At 42.2% G+C, this 21,738-nt stretch overlaps 1 protein-coding gene across 1 annotated transcript in view; it reads left to right on the top strand.

Annotated features, from left to right (window-relative positions):
- GLRA1 (glycine receptor alpha 1) overlaps positions 1–21,738 on the top strand; it is a 63,663-nt gene that overhangs the window by 4,947 nt on the left and 36,978 nt on the right. Inside the window, exon 2 of the mRNA XM_037801562.1 lies at positions 637–704. Coding sequence (XP_037657490.1) covers positions 637–704 — 68 coding nt within the window. The remainder of the gene's footprint in view (positions 1–636; positions 705–21,738) is intronic.

Below are 21,738 nucleotides of genomic sequence, written 5' to 3'. Positions count from 1 at the left end.
TAGTAGAGAATAAAGAGATTGAACTTCAACTAGAGAGGGATGCCTATGGCAATGATATTCCAAAGCCGGAATACTCCTCCACTTCTTTCCTATCCCTTGCAGTAGGATACAAAAAGCTTGCCTGGAAAATATTTAACGAAGACTTGTGGACTTCCCTTGAGGTTCCCCATGGATTCCTCAGCTGGTAATTCCCATTAATGCCCTTTCAGGAAATCATTCTTCATTCATAAGTTCAAGGCAAGGAACTTGCCGTTTCTTGCAATTCCCAAGAAGGCCTCCAAATGTTGTAGCCATAAATACATTTCAGCTACAAATTAGAAGACAGCCAATGAGTTTCAGGGAAGGGATTTCAACCATATGGCAGGATGATGAATCATCCTGTGTTAATGAAAGTACATCTCGGCTCAGCCTCTGGTGTTCTGTACCTGGTGCTCACCTGGGGACCAGGGAGTCTGGCATAGCAATGTTAAAGGGCAGCTGGGAATCCTATGTGCTTGGGGGTGGGATGGGGGGGAAGCAAGGGTCTCCTCCACTAAGCAGGATCCATCCCAGAAGTTAGTGTTCCCAGGAACAAGTCCTACTCTATGTGTTTCTTCACAGCCTCGAGGCTGAGCAGAAATCTCTCTTGCTTGGCAGGTCCTCCAGTGAACGTGAGCTGCAACATTTTCATCAACAGCTTTGGTTCCATTGCTGAAACAACCATGGTGAGTGAGTCATAATGCAAGGTGTTGCTTCCTCCTGGGGATAGCTCTTTCCCTGAAATATTTATCCTCTGTGTCAGTCTTCCCCAAGGAGACAAGGAATCTGGTGTTTTTTCAGGCCTCCTGTGGAATACCACAAGGCTCCAACAATTTTACCGTCCTATTCAATCAAGGTTTTGGGTGAAGACACAATATCTGAAAATGACCAAAGGGCTAGCAGGGCTAGAACATGCCAAACACCCAAGAATACCAAAAAACAAAAAAACAAAACAAAACAAAACAAAAATTACATGAACAGGCCATTTTTAGATTTAAAAAGAATGTAAAGACCTGCTCATAGGCTTACAATTCAACTGCACATAGAGAGAGAAAGTTGATTAGAAGTCATCAGGGGCTGGGGAAGTGGGAAATGGGGAATTACTGCTTAAATGGTACAGAGTTTTCTGTTTGGGATGAGGAAAAAGTTTTGGTAATGGATGATGGTGATGGTAACACAAGATCACAAATGTAATTAATACCACTGAATTGTACACTTAAAAATGGTTAAAATGGAATATTTTGTGTTATATGTATGCCAAACACAATAACAATTTAAAAATTAAAATAATTTAATTGCAGAATGGCAGAAGACTAATGGTTGTAGAAACTGATATGAGTATACTGGAGTTGATTGTACTCTTTTCTCTACTTTTATATGTATTTAAAATTTCCATAGTAAAAAATTTTTAATTGATCAATTACACTAGGAAAAAATACTAGAAGAGAAAATACCAAAATGTTAATAGCAATTATCTCTGGATGGTAGACTTATGGATAATTATTTCTTCTTTTAGTATTTCCATAATTTTTTAATTTCTGCAAGAAGCAAACATTACATTGGTAATTATAAATAAATACAATGGTACTTTAAAATTTTTCTCAACCCTTGAAAACAAAACAAAAAAAAAATCAATTGTACCCATGTAAAGGGAGTGATCTCACTTGTGTAAAAATAATCAGGGAGCTATAGCCTAGAGTTTTCTTTTTATGAGCAGAGAGAGAAGCAGCCCAGTCAATCACTAAGCCCCACAGATTTTACCACCTTAAAGTCCTCTAAACCATCTATTTCTGGTTCAGGACATTCACCTGCCCCTAGTCTAGTTCAGGCTCTCATCGTGGCTTGCTGAGATTACTGCATAGAGTTTTTATTGAATTCCATCTTGCCCCCTCTGCTCCACTCTTTCTCATACAGTGATCTTTCAAAACTACAAGTCTAGCCATGTTACTCCCCTGCTCTAAATCCTCCCCATGACTCCCTTCACCTTCAGCATTAAGCCCAGAATCCTTCACAAAGTTGAGAAGGCCCTCCATGATTCAGCCCTGTTTTCTCTCTCCCCTTTCCCACCTCATATTCTAGTTATGCCAAATGGCTTAGAATTCTCCAAACAGGGGGTGCTCTCTCTGGTTTAAAGGATTCTGTTGATGCTGCTAGGCTTCTGCCCGGAGCACCTGCCCCAGCCTTCTTTCCCTTGCACTCCTGGCCTCCTTCAACACCTTGCTTAGAATGACCTCCAGAAGAAGCCTTTGCACACTAATATGTGTATGTGAGTTCACGTGTATATTTGGCCCAAATCTGGACTGAGTGCCTTCTCATGACACCTTTTATAATTATCATAATAGTACTTACCTCTTACATGTACCACTGTAACAGTCTGTTTACCTGTCCTTCCTCTCACTATAATGTAAGTTCTTTGAGGGCAGGGATCTTGTCTCATTTCCTAGGGTAACCTCAGCAGCTAGCACAGTGATTCAATAACAAGCACTAAATAAATTTTTAAAATAAATAAATCAAATCAGACATATTGTTTGTCAATTCAAGCCATTATTTGGTCCTAAACATTTATGGGGATTAGATCCAACTTTTTAATCCCAGACTAAGCTCTATACGGGTAGAGCAAATGGATCCAAAGAGTCTTTGTATGTTCACATAGACCCTGCCAAGATCCAAAGGTCAACTGATCAAACTTCCTGAAACTAACAAGCCTGTTTTCTCCAAATGGAGATGATCCAACTTGCCCACTAGGAACAAATACGGCTGCTTTTCACTGTCTGTCCAAGTCAAAAAGCTAAGTTTTCCACACTTTGAATGGATATCTTACAAGAGTTTCTAAAGAGACCATCTGCTTTTCTTCTTCTACTTCCTAAATAAGAAGCACATAGGCATTTCCATGATTCCTAATCTTTGTGCAATGAGTGTTGCCACTTCAGCTCTTCTTCAGCTTAACCAGTAATAGTTTTAAACCAATTCAGAGACCACCCCGTTATGTGAAGGACCTGGTTATTTGAGGGCAGGTGTGCATATCCACACTTCCTTTTTGTTTCCCTACCATGACCACACAGAGATAGATTTCCTTGATACAAATCCTGAAAGAATAAAAGCATGCCTTTTATCATGTGGAGGTTAAAAGCCCAGGTTCTGGAGTTGCACAGACCTGAGCTCACTCACTAACTGGGAGGAGATGATTTGCTGCTAGTTTTTATGCTTCAGTTTCCTCATCTGTAAAATCCTGGTTATGATTAACATACTGACCTCATAAAGCTATTACGTTTGATGTGTGCCGGAAAGTGCTCTTCACAGGAAATGCTTCGCAAATGCTCACTAAATGTTTTCAGTGATGATGAACACCGAAGACTCTGAACACCAAAGCCCCAACATTATCACTGATTAGCTGTGTGATCTTGAGCCATCCCTAGACTTCTCTGAACCTTCCTTCTTCCCCAGGCCTCCTGTCTACCTTCCCAGCCTTCACTCCTGCCTTCTACAGAGACAGTGTAGCAGTCATTAGGATGCAGTCTTCAAAACTCAAGCAAAATGACCTTGGGCAATGTAACCTGCCAAAGTCTGTTTCCTCATCCATGAAATGGAGATACCAAGAGCATCCACTTCATGGCCTGTTTTGAGGATGAAGAGTTAAATAATGGGACATGCTAAGCACAGTGCCTGACAAACATACATATGCAATAAATGACAGCTATTACTAAATGCTGCTTACAATTCTCAACACATTTCTACATTTACTCTCACTTGATTCCCACACCAAATACTTGGACCTTCCAAGCGCTCTGTAAAGTAGACATGGCAGATACTATGTTTCCCATTTTACAGCTGAGAAAACAGATTTGGAAACATTGCCTCACAGAGCTAATTAATGAACAGCAGAAATTAAAACTCAATTCTCATAACCCATAGACAAGTGCTCCTTCTGCACCACACTGCCTCAACAGCAAAGAGAACAGACTCAAGAAATTGGGGACCAGAAAGCCACAAAACCCACTTGAGCAACAACCCAAGGGCTACCAAAAGTGGAAATCCAGCCCATAACATTCCAGACTTGGAATGTAACAAATACTGGGGAAAGTAACAAATATTGATAATGGAGATAACCAACAATGGGAACCCAGAGGACATGGTTCCCTGGAATGGAGATAATCTTCAAGCAGGAAATGAAGAATCAGCAATGATGTGCTTCCTCAGGAGGTGGCCCACAAGTGACACAGTTTTCTACTTATTCATGAAAGTTAACTCAAAGTAGGGTGGGGGTTACCATTTTCCAGCTTGCATATTCCATAGTTCTGTGAATTCTTCCATTGGCCTCAATTATCTGTACGTGTTTCGTTTACTTTGCAGAGGCTACAATTAAAAAAAAAAAAACAAAAAAAAAAAACTAAAATGTCAGAGGTAGGAGAGACCTTAAGATACTGTCTAATCCAGTCCTTTATTTTATGGAGAGGGAATATGATAGCCCAGAGTGGTGAAGTCACTTGAACAAGGTCACACAGCATGGAATGTATGTAACAGGAACCTAAATCCAGTGCTTTCTGCAATGGCCAAGGGTTCCCCACCCTTCAGCTTCTTTCTTCCCTACAGCCCACCACTCAAATCCTTTGGAGCACTTTGCCACCCAAGCTTCTCTTTCCTTGTCACTCATATGTACTTAGGGAGCAAGACTGGACTCATGTTAATATAACAAAAGCAGCACCCACACATTAATTGCTAGTATGTGCCAGGAAGTGTGCTGAGAACTTCTGCATACATTGTCTCATTTAAACCTCACAATAAGCCCCATGAGGTAGGAAATGTTATCCCCATTTTACAGATGAGGAAACCAAGGATCAGAAAGGTTGTGCTATTTGCCTAAGGATATACAGCTAGCTAATAAGTGGCAGAGATGGGATTTGAACTCAGACCTATCTCACATCAAAGCTTATATTCTCCTGAGCCAAATGTAAATGTTTAATTCCTGGATGTTTGGGATTACCCAGCCCTTCCTTGTTTCCCTGCATCACAGGGAGTCAGAGCTAAAAGGGAACCTTATTGGAATCACACTTGGAATCTGCAGAGTGGGGAGAGGCTTGCCCTTGCCTGTGGCTGCACAGATAATAAGTGGCAGAGTCAGCCCAGGCCCTTAGACTTTCAGTGCAGGGCTCTGCCTCTCCAACCACACAGAGAGCTGGTAATATAGACATAGTGCTGGCATCAGAAGCCTTCCAGGCTGTGTTTGTTCTCCAGGAACAGTGGGAGTGCATTGCCTCTCTACAAACAGCTGGAGTCCCCAGGTCTGACTGCCTCCCAGAGCCTGGCTTTATTCACCGGAGCTAACAGACCTGAGAGCAAAGAGAGGGAGCCAGCAAAACAACAGGGGTCTCTATCCATTCCCAACAAGGGGAGGGCTGAGACTGCCAGTCCTTCATCTAACCCTTTCAGGGACTCGTTTTGAGTCTATGCAGCAAGAGGAAGGTAGAGGTCGGAACAGGAATGGACAAGAGAGAAACGGGAAGGGGGTCCTGGGCAGAGCAGTCCCTCTGGCAGTCTACGAGAGAGAGATCTGGAGCTGGAATCTAGAGGAAGCCATTCAGCTTGTCTGGATGCATGTACTTATAAGTGTGTGCTGGAGCATCTACATGTCTGTGTAGTATGTATGTCCATGTGTGTATTGTGGGATTGTGTGTGTGTGTGTAAGTTCAAATGTGCACAAAGGCATATGTATATATGTATGCTAGATTGAACACGTTTAGAAATGTAACCTCAAAGAGATATGCGTTTGCCCATGTCTAGTTATGGATATAAATATGTCTTTTGTGTTTATAAATGCACTTGTGGATTTGTATATGTGGATATGTGTAAGTGTGGATATGCATCTATCAGTGCTATGACTATATGTCAGAATAGGTGAAAGTACTTAAGTGTGCACAAACACGAAGTGTATTGTTTTTCTTTGTATATTTATATGTGGATATTTAGGAACATATAAGGGCATATTTAGATATGTATTAGCATTTGTGTCAACATATGTATATGTATGTATGCATGTGAATGTGTGTTCATGTGAATACATATGAATAAGTGAAAAGAGAACTAAAATGTGCTTCAGTATATAAGTATGTCCATACACATGTGCAGGTATAGATGTGAGTATGCATATGTGGGGCATGTACAGAGCTGGAATGCATGTGGAAATATTTGTAAATAAAGGAGAGAGAGATGAAAGAGGGCAAGTATTAAGATCCTCTGGGCATGAACCACAGAATTTCCATGATTAAGACATGAGCTCCAGCCTCTCTTGCCAAAAGTAGGGCTAGCCTGGCACAGAGACAGCAGAGACAGGCACACTGGGCTGGTTCCCTGGGGATCGGAGACACCCAATACAACTGCAGTGCACAACTTTGGCCTTATTTGCAGACAGTAAAGAGCAATGGACAGAGCCCTGAAGGAGTCAAGAGACCAAGGTTTGGGTTCTAGCTCTGCCACCAATGAATTCCCCCAAGACTCAGTTCCCCCAGAAATCTGGCTCTCAGAGTGGTGGGCAGGATCACACGGAGTAAAAGGTCTGAAAGCCTTTGTGAATGCTACAGAAAGGTAAAGGATTTTTAACTACTGAACTAATCAGCCAAGGACTCTAGCACAAAGGAACCTAAGGAAATGCCTTTCTGGTTTTTTTGTTCCTTTGTTTGCTTACTGTTCTCTATTTGTTTATGTTTCCTCCCCCATTTATTGAGGTTCTATATGTGTTGGCTAAGCATTAGATTCTAGGGGTAGAGGTCTGTTTTAGTCATCTTAGGCTAGGCTTTGCTGTAGTATCAAACAACGCCAAAATGTTTGTGCCTTAAAACCACAAAGATTTATTTCTCGCTCATCTAAAGTCTGTTACAGATCTGTGGGACTCTCCAGGGCTACTGCGTCCCATATGATGGCTCAGCATTGTGTTTCCATATCAACATGTGCTGAAGTGTTTAACATTGGCAAGTAAATGCTTTCCACCCAGAAATAATGCATAGCACTTCTGCTCACATTTTACTATCCAAAGCAAGTCACATGGCCCTGCCTAACAAGAAGTATAGTCCTCTGATGTTCCCAGACATAAAAAGGAACAGGTATCAGTGAAGAGTAGGTTACTGCTTTGAAGGAGCATATCTTTTGAAGAAGGTGGACAAGGAAACCAAAGCTAATACCTCAGTATGATGAGTGAGATTACAGAGGTATGCACAGGATGCATAATTGTAACCAAGAATAATATTAGCTAATACTTACTGAACACATACTATGTGCCAGGCACTGCAAAACAGCTTTTGAGTGATTTTGCTACAGCAGAAATCTGATCATAGTACTCTCCATGTTAAAACCTTCCACTGGATTCTCATTATGCTTTGAATAAAATCCAAACACTCTCCCAGGGCCTACAAGACTCTGCTTGACGCGACCCCTGCTGACTCTCGATTCTCACCTCCCGCCTCTTCTCACTGGCACACCACACACCACCCACACTGGTCTGTCTCAATTCCTCAAACGCACCAACTCTTTCCCACTTTACGGCTCTGTACATGCTTGTTCCCTACACAAGGAGCAATCCCATCCTTTCTTCTCACCTGGCCAGCTTCTCTACTTAGATATCACCACCTCAGAGAGGGCTTTTCCACTTAATAGGAAAGCGGAGGTAGCCTTCATTTCTCTCTATCTCACCTCATTATATTTCTGCTTTATAATTCCTATCACAATTTGGTTTACGATTCCTATCACAATTCCTATTATAAATTATTTAATATATTTGTTCATGTATTACTTTTGTCTACACTTGAATGTAAAAAACAATGAGACCAGGGATTATATACATTTTATTCATGACTATATTCTCAAAGAGGCTGACACTTAGTAGACAATAAATAAAATATCTGTTAAATGAATTAATATCAGGCAGACATAAACCAGAACAGAGGTATTAGAAAAGGGAAGGAGAGAACAGAAATATATTAGTGATAAAATATATAGAACTTAGATGTGGACAGGATTGAAGGGACATATTTGGGATGACTTCCAAGTTCCTGGCATGGACAACTAGGTAGAAGGTGATACTATTTACCAGCAAAGGAACATGGGCAGAGGAGCAGATTTTGAGGGAGAAGACAAGTTCTATTTAAAGATAAGCTGTTTTGTAGGTAAAGAGCTGATTCTGGGATATTTAAGTTCAGCTGCCCATTTGGTAACTGCTTACCTGATGCTGGAGCTCACAGAGGCGTTAGGGCTGGAGATCTACATTTAGGAGTCATCAGAACTTGAAGAGATAAAGCCAGGCATATGGGTGGGGACACCCAAGAGAAACAATAATGTGGAGGGAGAAGGAGGCTTCAGGACGCATGAAGGGCCAGCAAAGGAAGAGAGACTTTGGGAGGAGACTAAGAAGGATCTGCCAGAGAAAGACAAGGAAACTCAGGAAAGAACAGTGTCAGAGGATGACCCAAAAGACAAGGAAGTTTAAAAAAACTGGTCAACACTGTCAAAAGAGAACAGAAGTCAAAAGAAAAGAGAACAGCATCTGGTGGATTTAGCAATGGGGGAAGGAGGGTGGAAATATGTATAAAATTAGGGAATGCAATTTCAGGGATATGGAGAAGGCTAAACTAAAGTAAAGACAGCATGAAGATAAGTCTTTCTAATGGCTCTGCTATAAGAGAAGGGGGGGTGGTGTTTGAATCTGTTATGTACCCCAGAAAGACTATGTTCTTTTAATCCACTTTTGTGGGGGCAGATGTATTGTGGGTAGGATCTTTTGATTAGGTTGTTTCCATGGAGCTGTGACCCACCCAATTGTGCTTAGCCACCTTTTGATTAGATTATTTCCACAGGGATGTGACCACAACCATTAAAGATGGGTCTTAAGTAGTTTGCTGGAATCCCTAAGAGAGCTCAGGGAGAGAGACACAGAGCTCAGAGCTAACACAGACCCAGATGCTTGGAGATGCAGACAGAAAGACATTTGAAGATGCTAAGCTAAGAGATGAAGGTCAGAGTTTGCCCTGGAGAAGCTAAGTGAGATGCTTAAAGTGAAAGCCACTGGAATCAGAAGCTGCAAGCAATGCAGCCTGGGAGCAAAAGATCTGCAGAAGCCAGCCACATGCCTTCCCAGCTGACAGAGGTGTTCCAGATGCCATCAACCTTTCCTCACTGAAGCCTTAGCAGAGTGCCAGGCATCATGATTAGTGAATCTTATACTACAACAATCCCATTTTATAGATGGGGAAACTGAGACTCAGAGACGCATAGAGAGATTCATCCAGGCATTTTTGATCAATTGACATGGCCAGTTATCATGCCCCTGCTCTTGGCCTAATCCAACTACTAAATATGGGAGCAAGAGAGGTTGAGGGGAGGCAAAGAGCCAAGGGTTTGAGGACGGAAGTGATCACAGTGCCATGTGAGGACATCCTGGTTTTCCACATTGTGGCTTGGAACATGTGGCTCAATAGGATTTGTGCAATTCTGTCACAACGTGTCTCACAGGAAGACCATAGCCATCCATCCCTTTGAGTATTTGCAAATGAGGCCTCCAGATAAAAGAAAGAAGTTACCAGATAAGGAGATTAAAAGCCCCTTATGTCCAGCCATAAATATTAACATGTTTGTTAGGAAGCAGTCTCTTCACAATGCCAATCTACTTATGGGATAACTTGATTGAATTAAGCCGATATTTTGAGTCACAGTGCATACCTTAAATCTATCCACATTTTCCCATCTCTGCTGCTGTCAACTCTCATTAAAATTGACATCATCTCTCTCCTTAGCTTAGCTAAGCTCTGTTGCTTACCTAAAACAGTCTCCTTACTGGTCTCCCTGCCTCCCCTCCCTACATGCTCCACCACTTCCCATAAAAGCCAGGCGGATCATTTAATCACATCAGATCACAGCATCCTCCTGCTTCAGATTGTCCACCATCCTCCCAAGGCTCTTACCATGTTCTGTTCCTGCTGCCCAGAAAGACCTCTGCATGAATAGTGACTTCCCATCCTTCAGGTCTCAGCTCAGAGACCTCTTTAGAGGCTCCTTCCCTGAAAATGGCCCTCCCTTCCAGGCCATCTCTATCACATCACCACGTTCTGTTGTCCTTACAGCAAGATCCAAAATTAAAAAGGACACTTGTTCATTTATCTGTTGCTCTGTTTTTCTCTTTTATTGAGAGCAGGAAACTTGTCTATCTCAATTACTTCTATATCCTAATGCCCGATACACCACCTGAGTCATAGGAGCTCAACCAGTATTTGTAGAAAGAATGAACCTGTTTTCAGAACCCCTGCCACAAACATTCATGGCCAAGCAGTCTCTGCTTGCAAACCTCCAGTGATGGGGCACACACCACCTCCCAAGGCAGCCCATTTCATCTTCAAACAACTCTGAAGTCTCCATTTGCCGGTGGTTTTAGTCCTGACCCTTGTGCCACACAGAACCAAACTACTCACATAACTGGGGTCAGTTCTCTTGCCCTCTCCCCAAACCAGGTTTCCTCAACCATTCTCTCTAGTGTGCAGTTCCTTCACAATCCGGGGTATGCCCCTCAGAGTTTAATTCTAGTGCACAGATTTCCATCTTGAGACGAAAGGCCAAGAAATGAGCCCAGTCTGCCAGGAGTGCACAGGGTAGAGCACCGTGTGGGGCCAGCACCACCCTTATTCGGGGTCAGTGGGTTTCAAAGCATTGTTTTTAATAGCAATTTCCAACCTCCCTCCCTCCCCATCCACACCGGTTCATTTTTAAACTAAACCTTTTCCATAAATGAACTTCCCTGGCTGAAGCAGAGAAGGGGCCAGCCAGGAATCTCACTCTCTTGGCTGCTCCCTCAATCTCTGCTTCCCCAGAGTTGTCCTTATGGAACCTCCTCCGAATCCTAAAATCCTTTCCACACACTCCGCCTCAAAGACCCATCAACGTCAGCGGCCGTGTCACAAGGCTGACGCACAGTATGCTTATGGACAACAAAAGTCTGGAACTGCTTTGTTAAAATAAAAAAAAAATACACAAATAATACATGAAAACAAGCTTTTGTAATTAGTCCAAAGAGGGAGAATAGGAACGCTCCCTGCTTTGCCCTCTCTTACTCCCATTGTCCTATCCTGAGTTTACTGCTACAAATAAACAATTTAGCGATCACCCCAAGTCTTTCCTTGACTGCACATACATTTATGTACATAAATATGTTTTTGTGTAAATAGGAATAGACAATTTGCTTTTATTGCTTCCACCATGGTATGGAATCTCTCCACATCCCTACATATAGGTTGATTTCATTCTTTTTAACTCTCTACATACCACCAAATTTAGAAACATGGATGAATATATAATAGGTTGTTTATTAATATCATATTCAACACATGACAAAATGATATTGTCTTTATTTCCAGCCTTCAGGACCCCGTGCAAAATTCCATGACATGAATATTTAACCACTCTTCTCCTGAGTGACCTTTAGGCTTATCCTCCTTTTCACTATTACAAACAATGCCACAATGAACATTCTTGTACCTAAATCTTTGTGCATTTCCTTAAGATACATTCCAGAAGTGGAACTGTTTTATCAAAGGACACGTACTTTCTGACAGATATTGCCCAGCTCCCTTCCAAAAATGCTTCAATAATTTACACTCTCCACAATAGTATTCATTTCTCTTCATCCTTGCCAACTCAAGATATTATCAAGCTTTGTTATTTTCATCAAAGGGCTGTCATTTTTAATATGTACTCCCCAGATTCCTAGTGAATTAATAATATTTTTTTACAGGTATTAACTGAGTCAGTTTAGAGTTAAGTTTTCTATGAAGTATTTGGTGGTGGTTTAACTCTAATTTTTTTGTGATTACAAAGAAATTATTCCAATACCAATTATTAAAGAGCCATTCTTTCTCTGCCAATTGGGAGCTAAATTCCCATAAATATGTAGATCTGTTTCTAGTCTCAGTCTCTAGTCTCCACTGCTCTGTGTGTCTATTTCTGCACCAATATCACACTGTTTTCATTATTAGCCCTGATGTTATATTTCTATGGTAGAGAAAGCTCTGTTATTGTTCTTCTTTTGCAAGGTTTTCTTGACCTTTCTCTATCGTATGAACTTTAGAATCAGTTTGTTGAGGTCTATCAAAAAATTCCTTTAGATTTTGATTGGGATTGCATTGAATTTATATACTAATTTGGGAAGAATTGTTATCTTTACATTATTTTTCTAAACATGGTATGTCTCTTCATTTATATAGGTATTCCTTTATGCCTTTCAGTAAAGTTTCAAAGTTTCTTTTTTAAATATAGAGGTCTTGCACATTTCTTTTTAGGTTTATTCCTAGATATTTTGTGAGGTTTGTTGCTATTGTGGGGGATATCTTTTCTCCCCCCATTACACCTTCAGTCTTTTCCACACAGCTGGATGCTTGGTCACGTCTTATACTCTTGTGTTTGGGGAGATGCAGAAGAAACTCGACTGAATATCTTTCAGCTAGATATGGCTCAACACTCCACAATGACTTGGTAAACTGAAGACTAAGAGATGGCCCAGGACAGAGCCCTGAGAAACAGTATTAGAATCTGTTCTAGGCAGAAAATGGGGTTATAAACAGCCTTGGTACCATTTTCTCAGTGACTCTCTCTTAATACACCACTCAGGGTGGCATCACAATAGTGAATTTATGACAGCCTTAGGATCTGGCCAGATCAGATCTAAAAAGTCTGACTCGCGATGGTCAAGCCCATAAATGACTGAAGTGGGTAAATCAGACTGCCAAGTAATTTTAATTTGCAATGCAGATTTCAGTGGAATAAAAATGTTCATATCCTCTATGAAAGCATCCCCTTGCCACTACCCGAATACCTGGGAAGCCAATCAGAAGGCTGCTTTTGACATACCTGGAATTGGAGGAAAGGGATGCAGAGAGGTCTAAGGAACTATTCTAACTTCACCCTACAAAAGCCTCTTTCAAGCAACAATAAAGTTGGGAGTTCCCCCAAATAAAGTGCCCCCATCCCCTGGATCATCCTAGATTAACTACCAGATTCCTGCTCCTTGAACTGCCCTTTTGTATACTCCAGACTGAATGTTCCCATATGTTTATAAAACAGTTTTCTAAACAAGGCATGGCCTAAATCATTGAGATTACCCATGGGTCATTGTGATTGGTGCTTGGCAGTCGCCAATCTCCTCTATCACATATTCACCTCCATTGGTTTAACTCTCAGAAGACAATCTTATTCCCCATATTTCCAAGTTTGTTGGTGGTTTGCCTCACTATTGTGCCCTGTGACTGCCAACACTGTCCTCTTTCTCTTTCCAGGTTAATATCCACCCTTCAATGTGCACCCTTTGGCAACCAGATATGAATCCACCTCACTGTTTAATGTCCCATTCCAAAGTTATCCACCTGATACTGACTATAAAATAATTACAAGCCATCCCATCACATGGGTTCAGTGGAGTCTCAGTATACTGTGTCTACTATAATTCTTTTATCTACCCATCTAGAAACTTGGTTAAAAAAAAAAAAGGAAATAGAGAGGTAGCACGAAATTGTCAAGAGTATGAAATTGAGGGCCAGATCCTGGGTTCATATCCTTGCTCTAGCATCTGCTAGCCGTGTGACCTTGGGCAAGACACTTAATCTCTCTTTAACCTCTCCGGATTTCAGTCTCCTCTCCTGTCAAATGAATATAATAAAAACCAGTATGTTGGGTTGATGAAAGGTTTAGCAATACCATATATATAGTTCTAGCAAATGTTATATGTCCAATAAAAGTAGCTAATGTTAACATTTTTATGTAATTATTAAACTCATGCTGAGCTTTAATGATTCCCTACAGACAAACAAAGATGCTCAGCTTCACTGGTCCAAACTATTTACAGTTCTTTACAAGTGCTGCTCTGATTGTGTGATATCCAGATGAGACTGCACCAGGCAGGGTGATGACTTAGGAGAGGTTAAGTCACAATGCAGACATCTGAAGCCAAGGAGGCAATGGGTCAGGGATGCAGGGAGTCTGCCAGAGCTGGGCTTGAGTATAGGGCAGACAATGGGTCAAATCCAAGGGTCAAATCAGGAATGAGTGGACTGCACGACCTGGGGCTGAAGCTTTTGTCCTTTAACCTTTTTAATACTTCCTGTCACCGGTGGGCCTCTACAAGCCAACAGGAACATAACAGCAGCCAGAGGCAGTATCTGATGGCATTGAAGGGTCATGGAACTGTTACTTAGAGCAATCCTGGGAGAGCCTGGTGGTGAGATGCTGGGGCTCTGGCATTAACCTCCAGCTTTGTCACATACTAGCTGTGGAATGTCAGGAAAGGTACTTTAATTGTTGTGTTCCTTGATTTACCTATCTGTAAAATGAGAATAATAATAGAACCTGTGTCTCAGGGTTATTCTGAAGATAAAATAACACACATAAAGCTCTTAGCATCGTTCCTTGCATGTGGTAAAGTCTCAATATATTATTATTATTTGCGCTGTTATTATCAGTTCTGGATCTACCAGTAACTAGTCGTGGGAAATTGAGCTTTTGGGGCTTGAGTTCCCATATCTGTCCAATGAGGATAATTTCTTCCATACCAAGCCTTAGAATAAAATCTAATGTGAGGATGCTTTGAAAAGTAAAATGCAGTAAATAAATGTTAGATATTAATAGGAGGAGCCAACAGTCTATACCTAAGAGGATAGGATTTTTGAGTCAGACAGACCTCGCCCTGAGTCTCAGTTCTGTCACTAAGTTTAGACAAAGCACTTACTATCCCCAGGCCTCAGTTTGTCAGTAAAATGGTGTCCCTGTGAGAAATGAGTGAAAGGGTTCACATGAAGCATATAGCACATACCTGGCATTCAGCAAGGGTTTAGTAAACCTTCATGTGCCAGCTGAGCCAGGTACACACTCTCTCAGGGCTCACCCATCTCACATTTGCAGGCAACACCTATGACTCGTTGGTTCCTCAGCACTTCTCAGAGGTCTGGGAATGTGCTTGAGAAGAACAGCAGCAGGTGGGAGAGAAAACAGCTCCTCATAATCCAAGCCTGGGCACCCCTACTCTGAAAGGGCCCTGGGCCCCCAGCCCCTTGTCCTCAGCAAACCGGTCCAGCTCTTGTGCATCCTAATCCCAAGCCCTGTCTAGAGCCGAGACAATATCCGAGCTTCTCCAGGGAGAGCTAAGCATCCACAGTGCTGCCTGCCCGTTGGCACATCCAACTTAGTTCTCTTCCTCCTGGCCCTGGGGCTGTCCTCAGAGGTGTACAATGTGTGTAAGAAATTGCGTCAAAATTCCTGCATGCAAATCTCACCTTAGTCACTGATGTGCTGTGTGGCACTGGGTAGCCCTTTCCCTCTCTGAGCCATCTGTAAAATGAAGGAGTTGAGACAGAAGGAACCTCAAAGACTATAATATTTGATGATGAAAATGATGATGATGATGATGATAAAGAACTGCAATTCTCTCATCTACCCCTACTCACCATTCCTACCATTTTAGTTCCAACCCTCCTTACCTCTCAATTGGACTGTCGCAGCAGTCTCAAAGAGGTCACCCATACCTGAATTTTCTCACTTCCAATACCTCGTGGTTTCTCCTGCACACTGATCTTTCTGAAGCCAAACTGTGTTCATATTGCTCCCCTGCCTAGGTCTTCAGTGGGAGTATGAGCTTTATAATCAGACAGACCAGGTTCAAATTCCAGCCCCTCTGTTCACTGTGTGAATTTGGACATGTTATTTAACCTCCCTGAGCCTCCTTCTTCTATAAAATTGGGTTGAAAATGCATATGTCATGGGTTTTTCTTAAAGACGAAATGAGCAGAAGTGTGTGGTGTGCTTAGTACAAGGCTTGGCATACAGTAGGCCCTCAAAAAGGGGGAACTTTTATCATTTATGCTGCTAGTGGTTAACCTAAACTGAACTGTTTGAATGCTTCTGCCTATACACCTTTGCTTGTGCTAGTCCTTCTACATGAGATTCCTTTTGCCCTCAACTCCACACAGTCTAACCATAAATACCCTTGTCTTCATGTCCTGCCCCAAGCCCATACTCCTCACGTATGTCCTCTGTCCTTATACGTACTGGTCTCCTTTGCATAACTCAGAACAATACCAGATCCAGAGATGCTGACCTCAGGAGGATGAAATAAACTAAGGGGCCCATCTCAAATGCCATCTTCTTTCCAAAAGTTTCTCCAGATTCACCTGCTCTGACTAGAAGTAATCTCTCTGACTTCTAAATACGTATTTGTTAGAACCTCTTATGGCCCTTATCTCTTTCAGCTTCCTATCATAAATATTTGTGTCCTTATCTTGCATTTTTTGCTAGATAATTTGAGTTCTGTAAGAGTAGAAACCAAGACCTTGTGTCTGCACCATCCCTGTACCCCTGCTCTGCCTGATACATGCTTATAGAGTTGAATTGATTTTAGAGAAGAGATACCTACCCATTTGAGAGCTGGAATGCTGAGACTTAGAAAGGTTGGAGGGCCTGATCCTTTTGTCTACCTCTTGGGCAATGTTCCTTGGTTCTGACTGCCCTCCACAGTCTGACATCTCTTGCCCTCCACACCTCTTCCCAACACACATACACATTGATACACACACAAACACACACACAACCTTCGCTACTAAAGCATATCATGCTTTCTATTTCACAATTCTGAGTTTAAACGAGTTTATTGGGAGACATTAGAATTTGAAATTAGACACAATGGGTTGGGCATGGGGGCATTTCCAACTGCAGGTGGCACACAGGAGGCCCTCAATAAATGTCGAATGAGAGAATGAATGAATGAATGAGTTGATGCTCTACCTTGGCCTTATAAGCAAAGCAGTTGCCCAGTTACCAGAAACCAGGCCGTCAGGGAATTTCAGAGGCAGCGTGGGTGAGGTGAAGCTAAAGACTGCTGAGTGAGATGAAATCCCTCCCACCTCAGGAATGGATGGTCCACCCTTGAGGGGTTGAGAACAAGAAGCCAACCACTGGACGCTGGCTTGAAGTTCTAGGGTGGGGAAGTTCAAATGTTGGTCCTCTGGCCCCAGAGCCTAAACACAGCTCCTCAGCATGTCAAACACCACCCCATGTAACTGTAGGGCTGAGTAAGCAAAACAGCATTTAGTTTTCAGCCTATTACACCAACTACATTGATCCCATCTGAACTGCATTCCCCACGCTGTTTATCAACAAGGGAGGAGAAAATCAATGGTGGCAACTTGTGGGCAGTGAGTTAGGCTGCCTGAGGATACCAAGATACATTCTCCAGGTCTCCTGTTCTAAATTTGCATTAGCCATTTCATAATTAGACCCTATGGTTTTTATTTTGTTTTTCCTCTTTTAGATGATGTACTTTAGTATTTTTATAATCAACATGCCTTATTTTCTGTAATAAGAACAAATATTTTTAAAATATCAGTAATAAAAAGCACATATAATAATGTTCCTTCCCTACATAAAACTGTTCACAGTCCCCATATTACCCTCAGGATGAAGTCCAAATTCTTCACTATGTCTTGCAAGGCCCTGCTTGCCTCCTCCCAGTCCCTCCCTTGCTATTTACTTGTGATTCTTCCCAAAGTGCCACGCTCTTGCTTTGCCTCTAGGCTTTCACATAGGATGTTCCACCTGCCCAAAATGCTTTTCCTCTTTGTTTCAACCAGATTTCGTACCACCTCAAACTCACTTCTTCTTGGAGCCTTCCCTGACCACCACCCCATGTCTAGATGGGGAACCAATCCTCTGTTCCCTCAGCACCCTGTACTAACCTCCTCTCAGAGCCCTTATCTCAGGATGGTGAGCTCTACGACCACATAAGTGTCTTTCTTGTTCTCAGTAGATTCCCTGGCACTTCGTAAATGCTCAGTAAAATATTGTTGAAAAAAAAAAAAACTATTTTAATTAGCCATTAAATTTGGAAGGGTTTGTAGGGACATCTAGACTAATTCCTTCTTTTAACTGTGAGGCCCAGAGAAGCAAATCCAGTTCTAATCCCAGGTCCATTACAGAATTGCTGTGGGCCCTTAGAAAATACCTTCCCTCCCTGGGTCTAGGTCTCTACAGCTATAAAATGAGGAAGCCCTTCCTGCTCCAACATTGTCTGACTTTGCCTCCTCTATGCTATTGGGTAGTTCATATTCTGCACTGACTGAGTGAGGAGAGAAGACTCACACAATGAGGAAGTGCTAAATTAAAGTTTCTGGAGACTCAGTCTTGCTAGGAGATCAGAAAAGGAAAAGATCAAGGAAGTCTATGAGCATCAAGCCTCCTACAGGACATAAGGCTTAAGCTGAGCAGGCTGAATTTACCTAGGCTAAGAGGAGATGAGAGGGAGCATTTCAGCACGGAATTGGTTACCAACGCTTGCGTGACATAATAACGAACAAGACCTCACTAGAGGGTTAGGCTGATGTGGATTCTGGTCCCAGCTCTGCACCTTAGACACGTTTCTCAACCTTTCCAAACTCAGTTTCTTCAACCTCACCATGGGTATCTGAATATCTATCTTACAGGATTTCTTGAGGATTAAATGTATGTGACAGTATCTAGAACAGCACCTGGTGCCTAAGAGACCATTTTAAGAAATGTCGCTTTCTCTTCTTCCTTCCAGCTACATAAATGGGCTTGACATGTCACTGGCAAGAACATCACAAGTGCAGCTGGGGTTTGGGGACTAGAGTCTTTTTCTGCCCAATAATTCATAGTCTATTTGCTCCTATGTGACTTGCCCAGCACTTTGCCATCACGCGCACGTGCGCACGCACACACACACACACATCACATCACATCACATTTCATATAAAATACAAGGAAGAGAGGAGGAGGGGCAAGATGGCGGCATAGAGAGGAGTGGAAGCTAAGTAGTCCCCCTGGAACAACTACAAAAAACCAGAAACAACTAGTAAATAATCCAGAATAACTGTGGGGGGACAAACGAGACCATCCATTCATCATACATCAACCTGAATTGGGAGGAATGCCCGAGAACACAGCATAAAATCTGTAAGTAAAACCTGCGGAACCAGGTCGGGAGACCCCCTCCCCCATAGCCCGAGCTGTGGAGCCGCGTGGTGCCACAGAGAAGCTCTCTCCCAGCAAGCGAATACAGCTCAGCTGAGCTCCAACTGGGGTTTTAAGTAGCGAGTGTGAACTGCTCACTACAGGTACGCATCCCCAAAATACAGACAGAGGCATTGGCTGACGACTGACCTGGGAGAGCCAGAGGGTCGCCTTGGACTGGGTCTGAAGGGGACTATCTGTTTCTTTTTTGGCTCAGTGGAGAAAGCCCCAGTCATTTTAAGCTTCCAGGGCTGTGACTCTGGGAAGGGTGGAGACACCACAAGCAGAGAGCGAGGCTATTGAAATGCTGATGACCTCCACCTGAGGGGTCTGTCTTCTCTAGGAGGAAAGGGGTGGGGCCCTTTCCATTCCGAACCAGACCCCAGAGCCTGGGGGAACACAGCCATACCTCCTCACACCAGTCAAGAATTATAGGCTAACAGGCATCACCTGCCGGGCAGAAAAGCACAGTGACCCGAGGCATCAAAGGGTGGAGCAATTTTCTAAGACACACCTGCAGGGAAACCAGATACTGAGTATTTCTTCCCTCTGGGACCTGAGCCTGTTCTGGTCTGGGAAAACCTGATTGGGATAAACAAGGAAACCATGCCCAGACAACAGAAAACTGCAACCTACACTAAGAAAAACAAAGTTATGGCCCAGTCAAAGGAACAAACGTACACTTCAGCTGAGATACAGGAATTTAAACAACTAATGCTAAATCAAATCAAAAAGTTTAGAGAAGATATTGCAAAAGAGATAGAGGCTATAAAGGAAGCACTGGACATGTATACGGCAGAAATCAAAAGTTCAAAAAAACAACTAGTAGAATTTATGGAAATGAAAGGCACAACACAAGAGATGAAAGACACAATGGAAACATACAACAGCAGATCTCAAGAGGCAGAAGAAAACACTCAGGAACTGTAGAACAAAACACCTGAAAGCCTACACGCAAAGGAGCAGATGGAGAAAAGAATGAAAAAATATGAGCAACGTCTCCGGGAACTCGAGGATGAAACAAAGTACAATAATGTACGTATCATTGGTGTCCCAGAAGGAGAAGAGAAGGGAAAGGGGGCAGAAGCAATAATAGAGGAAATAATTAATGAAAATTTCCCATCTCTTATGAAAGACATAAAATTACAGATCCAAGAAGCGCAGCGTACTCCAAACAGAAGAGATATGAAGAGGCCTACGCCAAGACACTTAATAATCAGATTATCAAATGTCAAAGACAAAGAGAGAATCCTGAAAGCAGCAAGAGAAAAGCGATCCATTACATACAAAGGAAGCTTAATAAGACTATGTGCAGATCTCTCAGCAGAAACCATGGAGGCAAGAAGGAAGTGGTGTGATATATTTAAGATACTGAAAGAGAAAAACCGCCAACCAAGAATCCTGTATCCAGCAAAGCTGTCCTTCAAATACGAGGGAGAGCTCAAAATATTTTTTGACAAACAGACAATGAGAGACTTTGTGAACAAGACACCTGCCCTACAGGAAATACTAAAGGGAGCACTACAGGGTGATAGAAGACAGGAGTGTGTGGTTTGGAACACAATTTTGGGAGATGGTAGCACAACAATGTAAGTACACTGAACAAAGGTAACTATGAATACGGTTGAGAGAGGAAGATGGGGAGCATGTGAGACACCACAAGAAAGGAGGAACGATAACGACTGGGACTGTGTAACTTGGTGAAATCTAGAGTATTCAACAATTGTGATAAAATGTACAAATATGTTCTTTTACGAGGGAGAACAAGCAAATGTCAACCTTGCAAGGTGTTAAAAATGCGGAGGCATTGGGGGAGGGATGCAATCAGCATAAACTAGAGACTGTAACTAATAGAATCATTGTATTATGCTTCCTTTAATGTAACAAAGGTGATATACCAAGGTGAATGCAGATAAGAGGGGGGGGATAGGGGAGGCATGTTAGACACTTGACATTGGTAGTATTGTCTGATTCTTTATTCTACTTTGATTTAAGGTTACTTTTCCTTTTGCTGCTTCCTAGCTGTCATTTTTTTTTTTCCTCTTTCTTTTGCCTCTCTACCTTCTTTGACTCTCCCTCCTGCCTTGTGGAAGAAATGTAGATGCTCTTATATAGATAGTGGTGAAGATGGTGAACACATAAATGTATGACCATGCAGAAAACCATCGATTATTTACTTGGGATGGAATGTATGGTGAGTGAACAAAACCATATTAAAAAAAAATGGGTTGATGACAAAACCTCGAGGGCAATATACTGAGTGAAATAAGCCAGACACATTAGGACAATTATTGCAGGGTCTCACTGATAGGAACTAATTACAATATGTAAATTCATAGACATGAAATATAAGGTACCAAGATATAGGACGAGGCTTAAGAATGGGGAGTGGTTGCTCAGTATGAGCAGAATGTTCAATTAGGATGAACTTAAATGTTTGGAAATGAACAGGGGTGTTGGTAGCAAGATGTGAGAATAACTAACAGCGCCGAATGGTGTGTGAATGAGGTGGAAAGGTGAAGCTCAGAGTCATATATGTCACCAGAAGGAAAGTTGGAGGTCAAAAGATGGGAATGTATAAAACTGAATCCTATGGTGGGCAATGTCCATGATCAACTGTACAAATACTAGAAATCACTTCATGAACCAGAACAAATGTATGACAATACAATTAGAAGTTAATAA

The sequence above is a fragment of the Choloepus didactylus genome, chromosome 13, assembly GCF_015220235.1.
Source record: "Choloepus didactylus isolate mChoDid1 chromosome 13, mChoDid1.pri, whole genome shotgun sequence".
Taxonomy (NCBI): domain Eukaryota; kingdom Metazoa; phylum Chordata; class Mammalia; order Pilosa; family Megalonychidae; genus Choloepus; species Choloepus didactylus.
The sequence above is the reverse complement of the archived record's forward strand: the minus strand, read 5'-3'. Positions and strand labels throughout refer to the sequence as shown.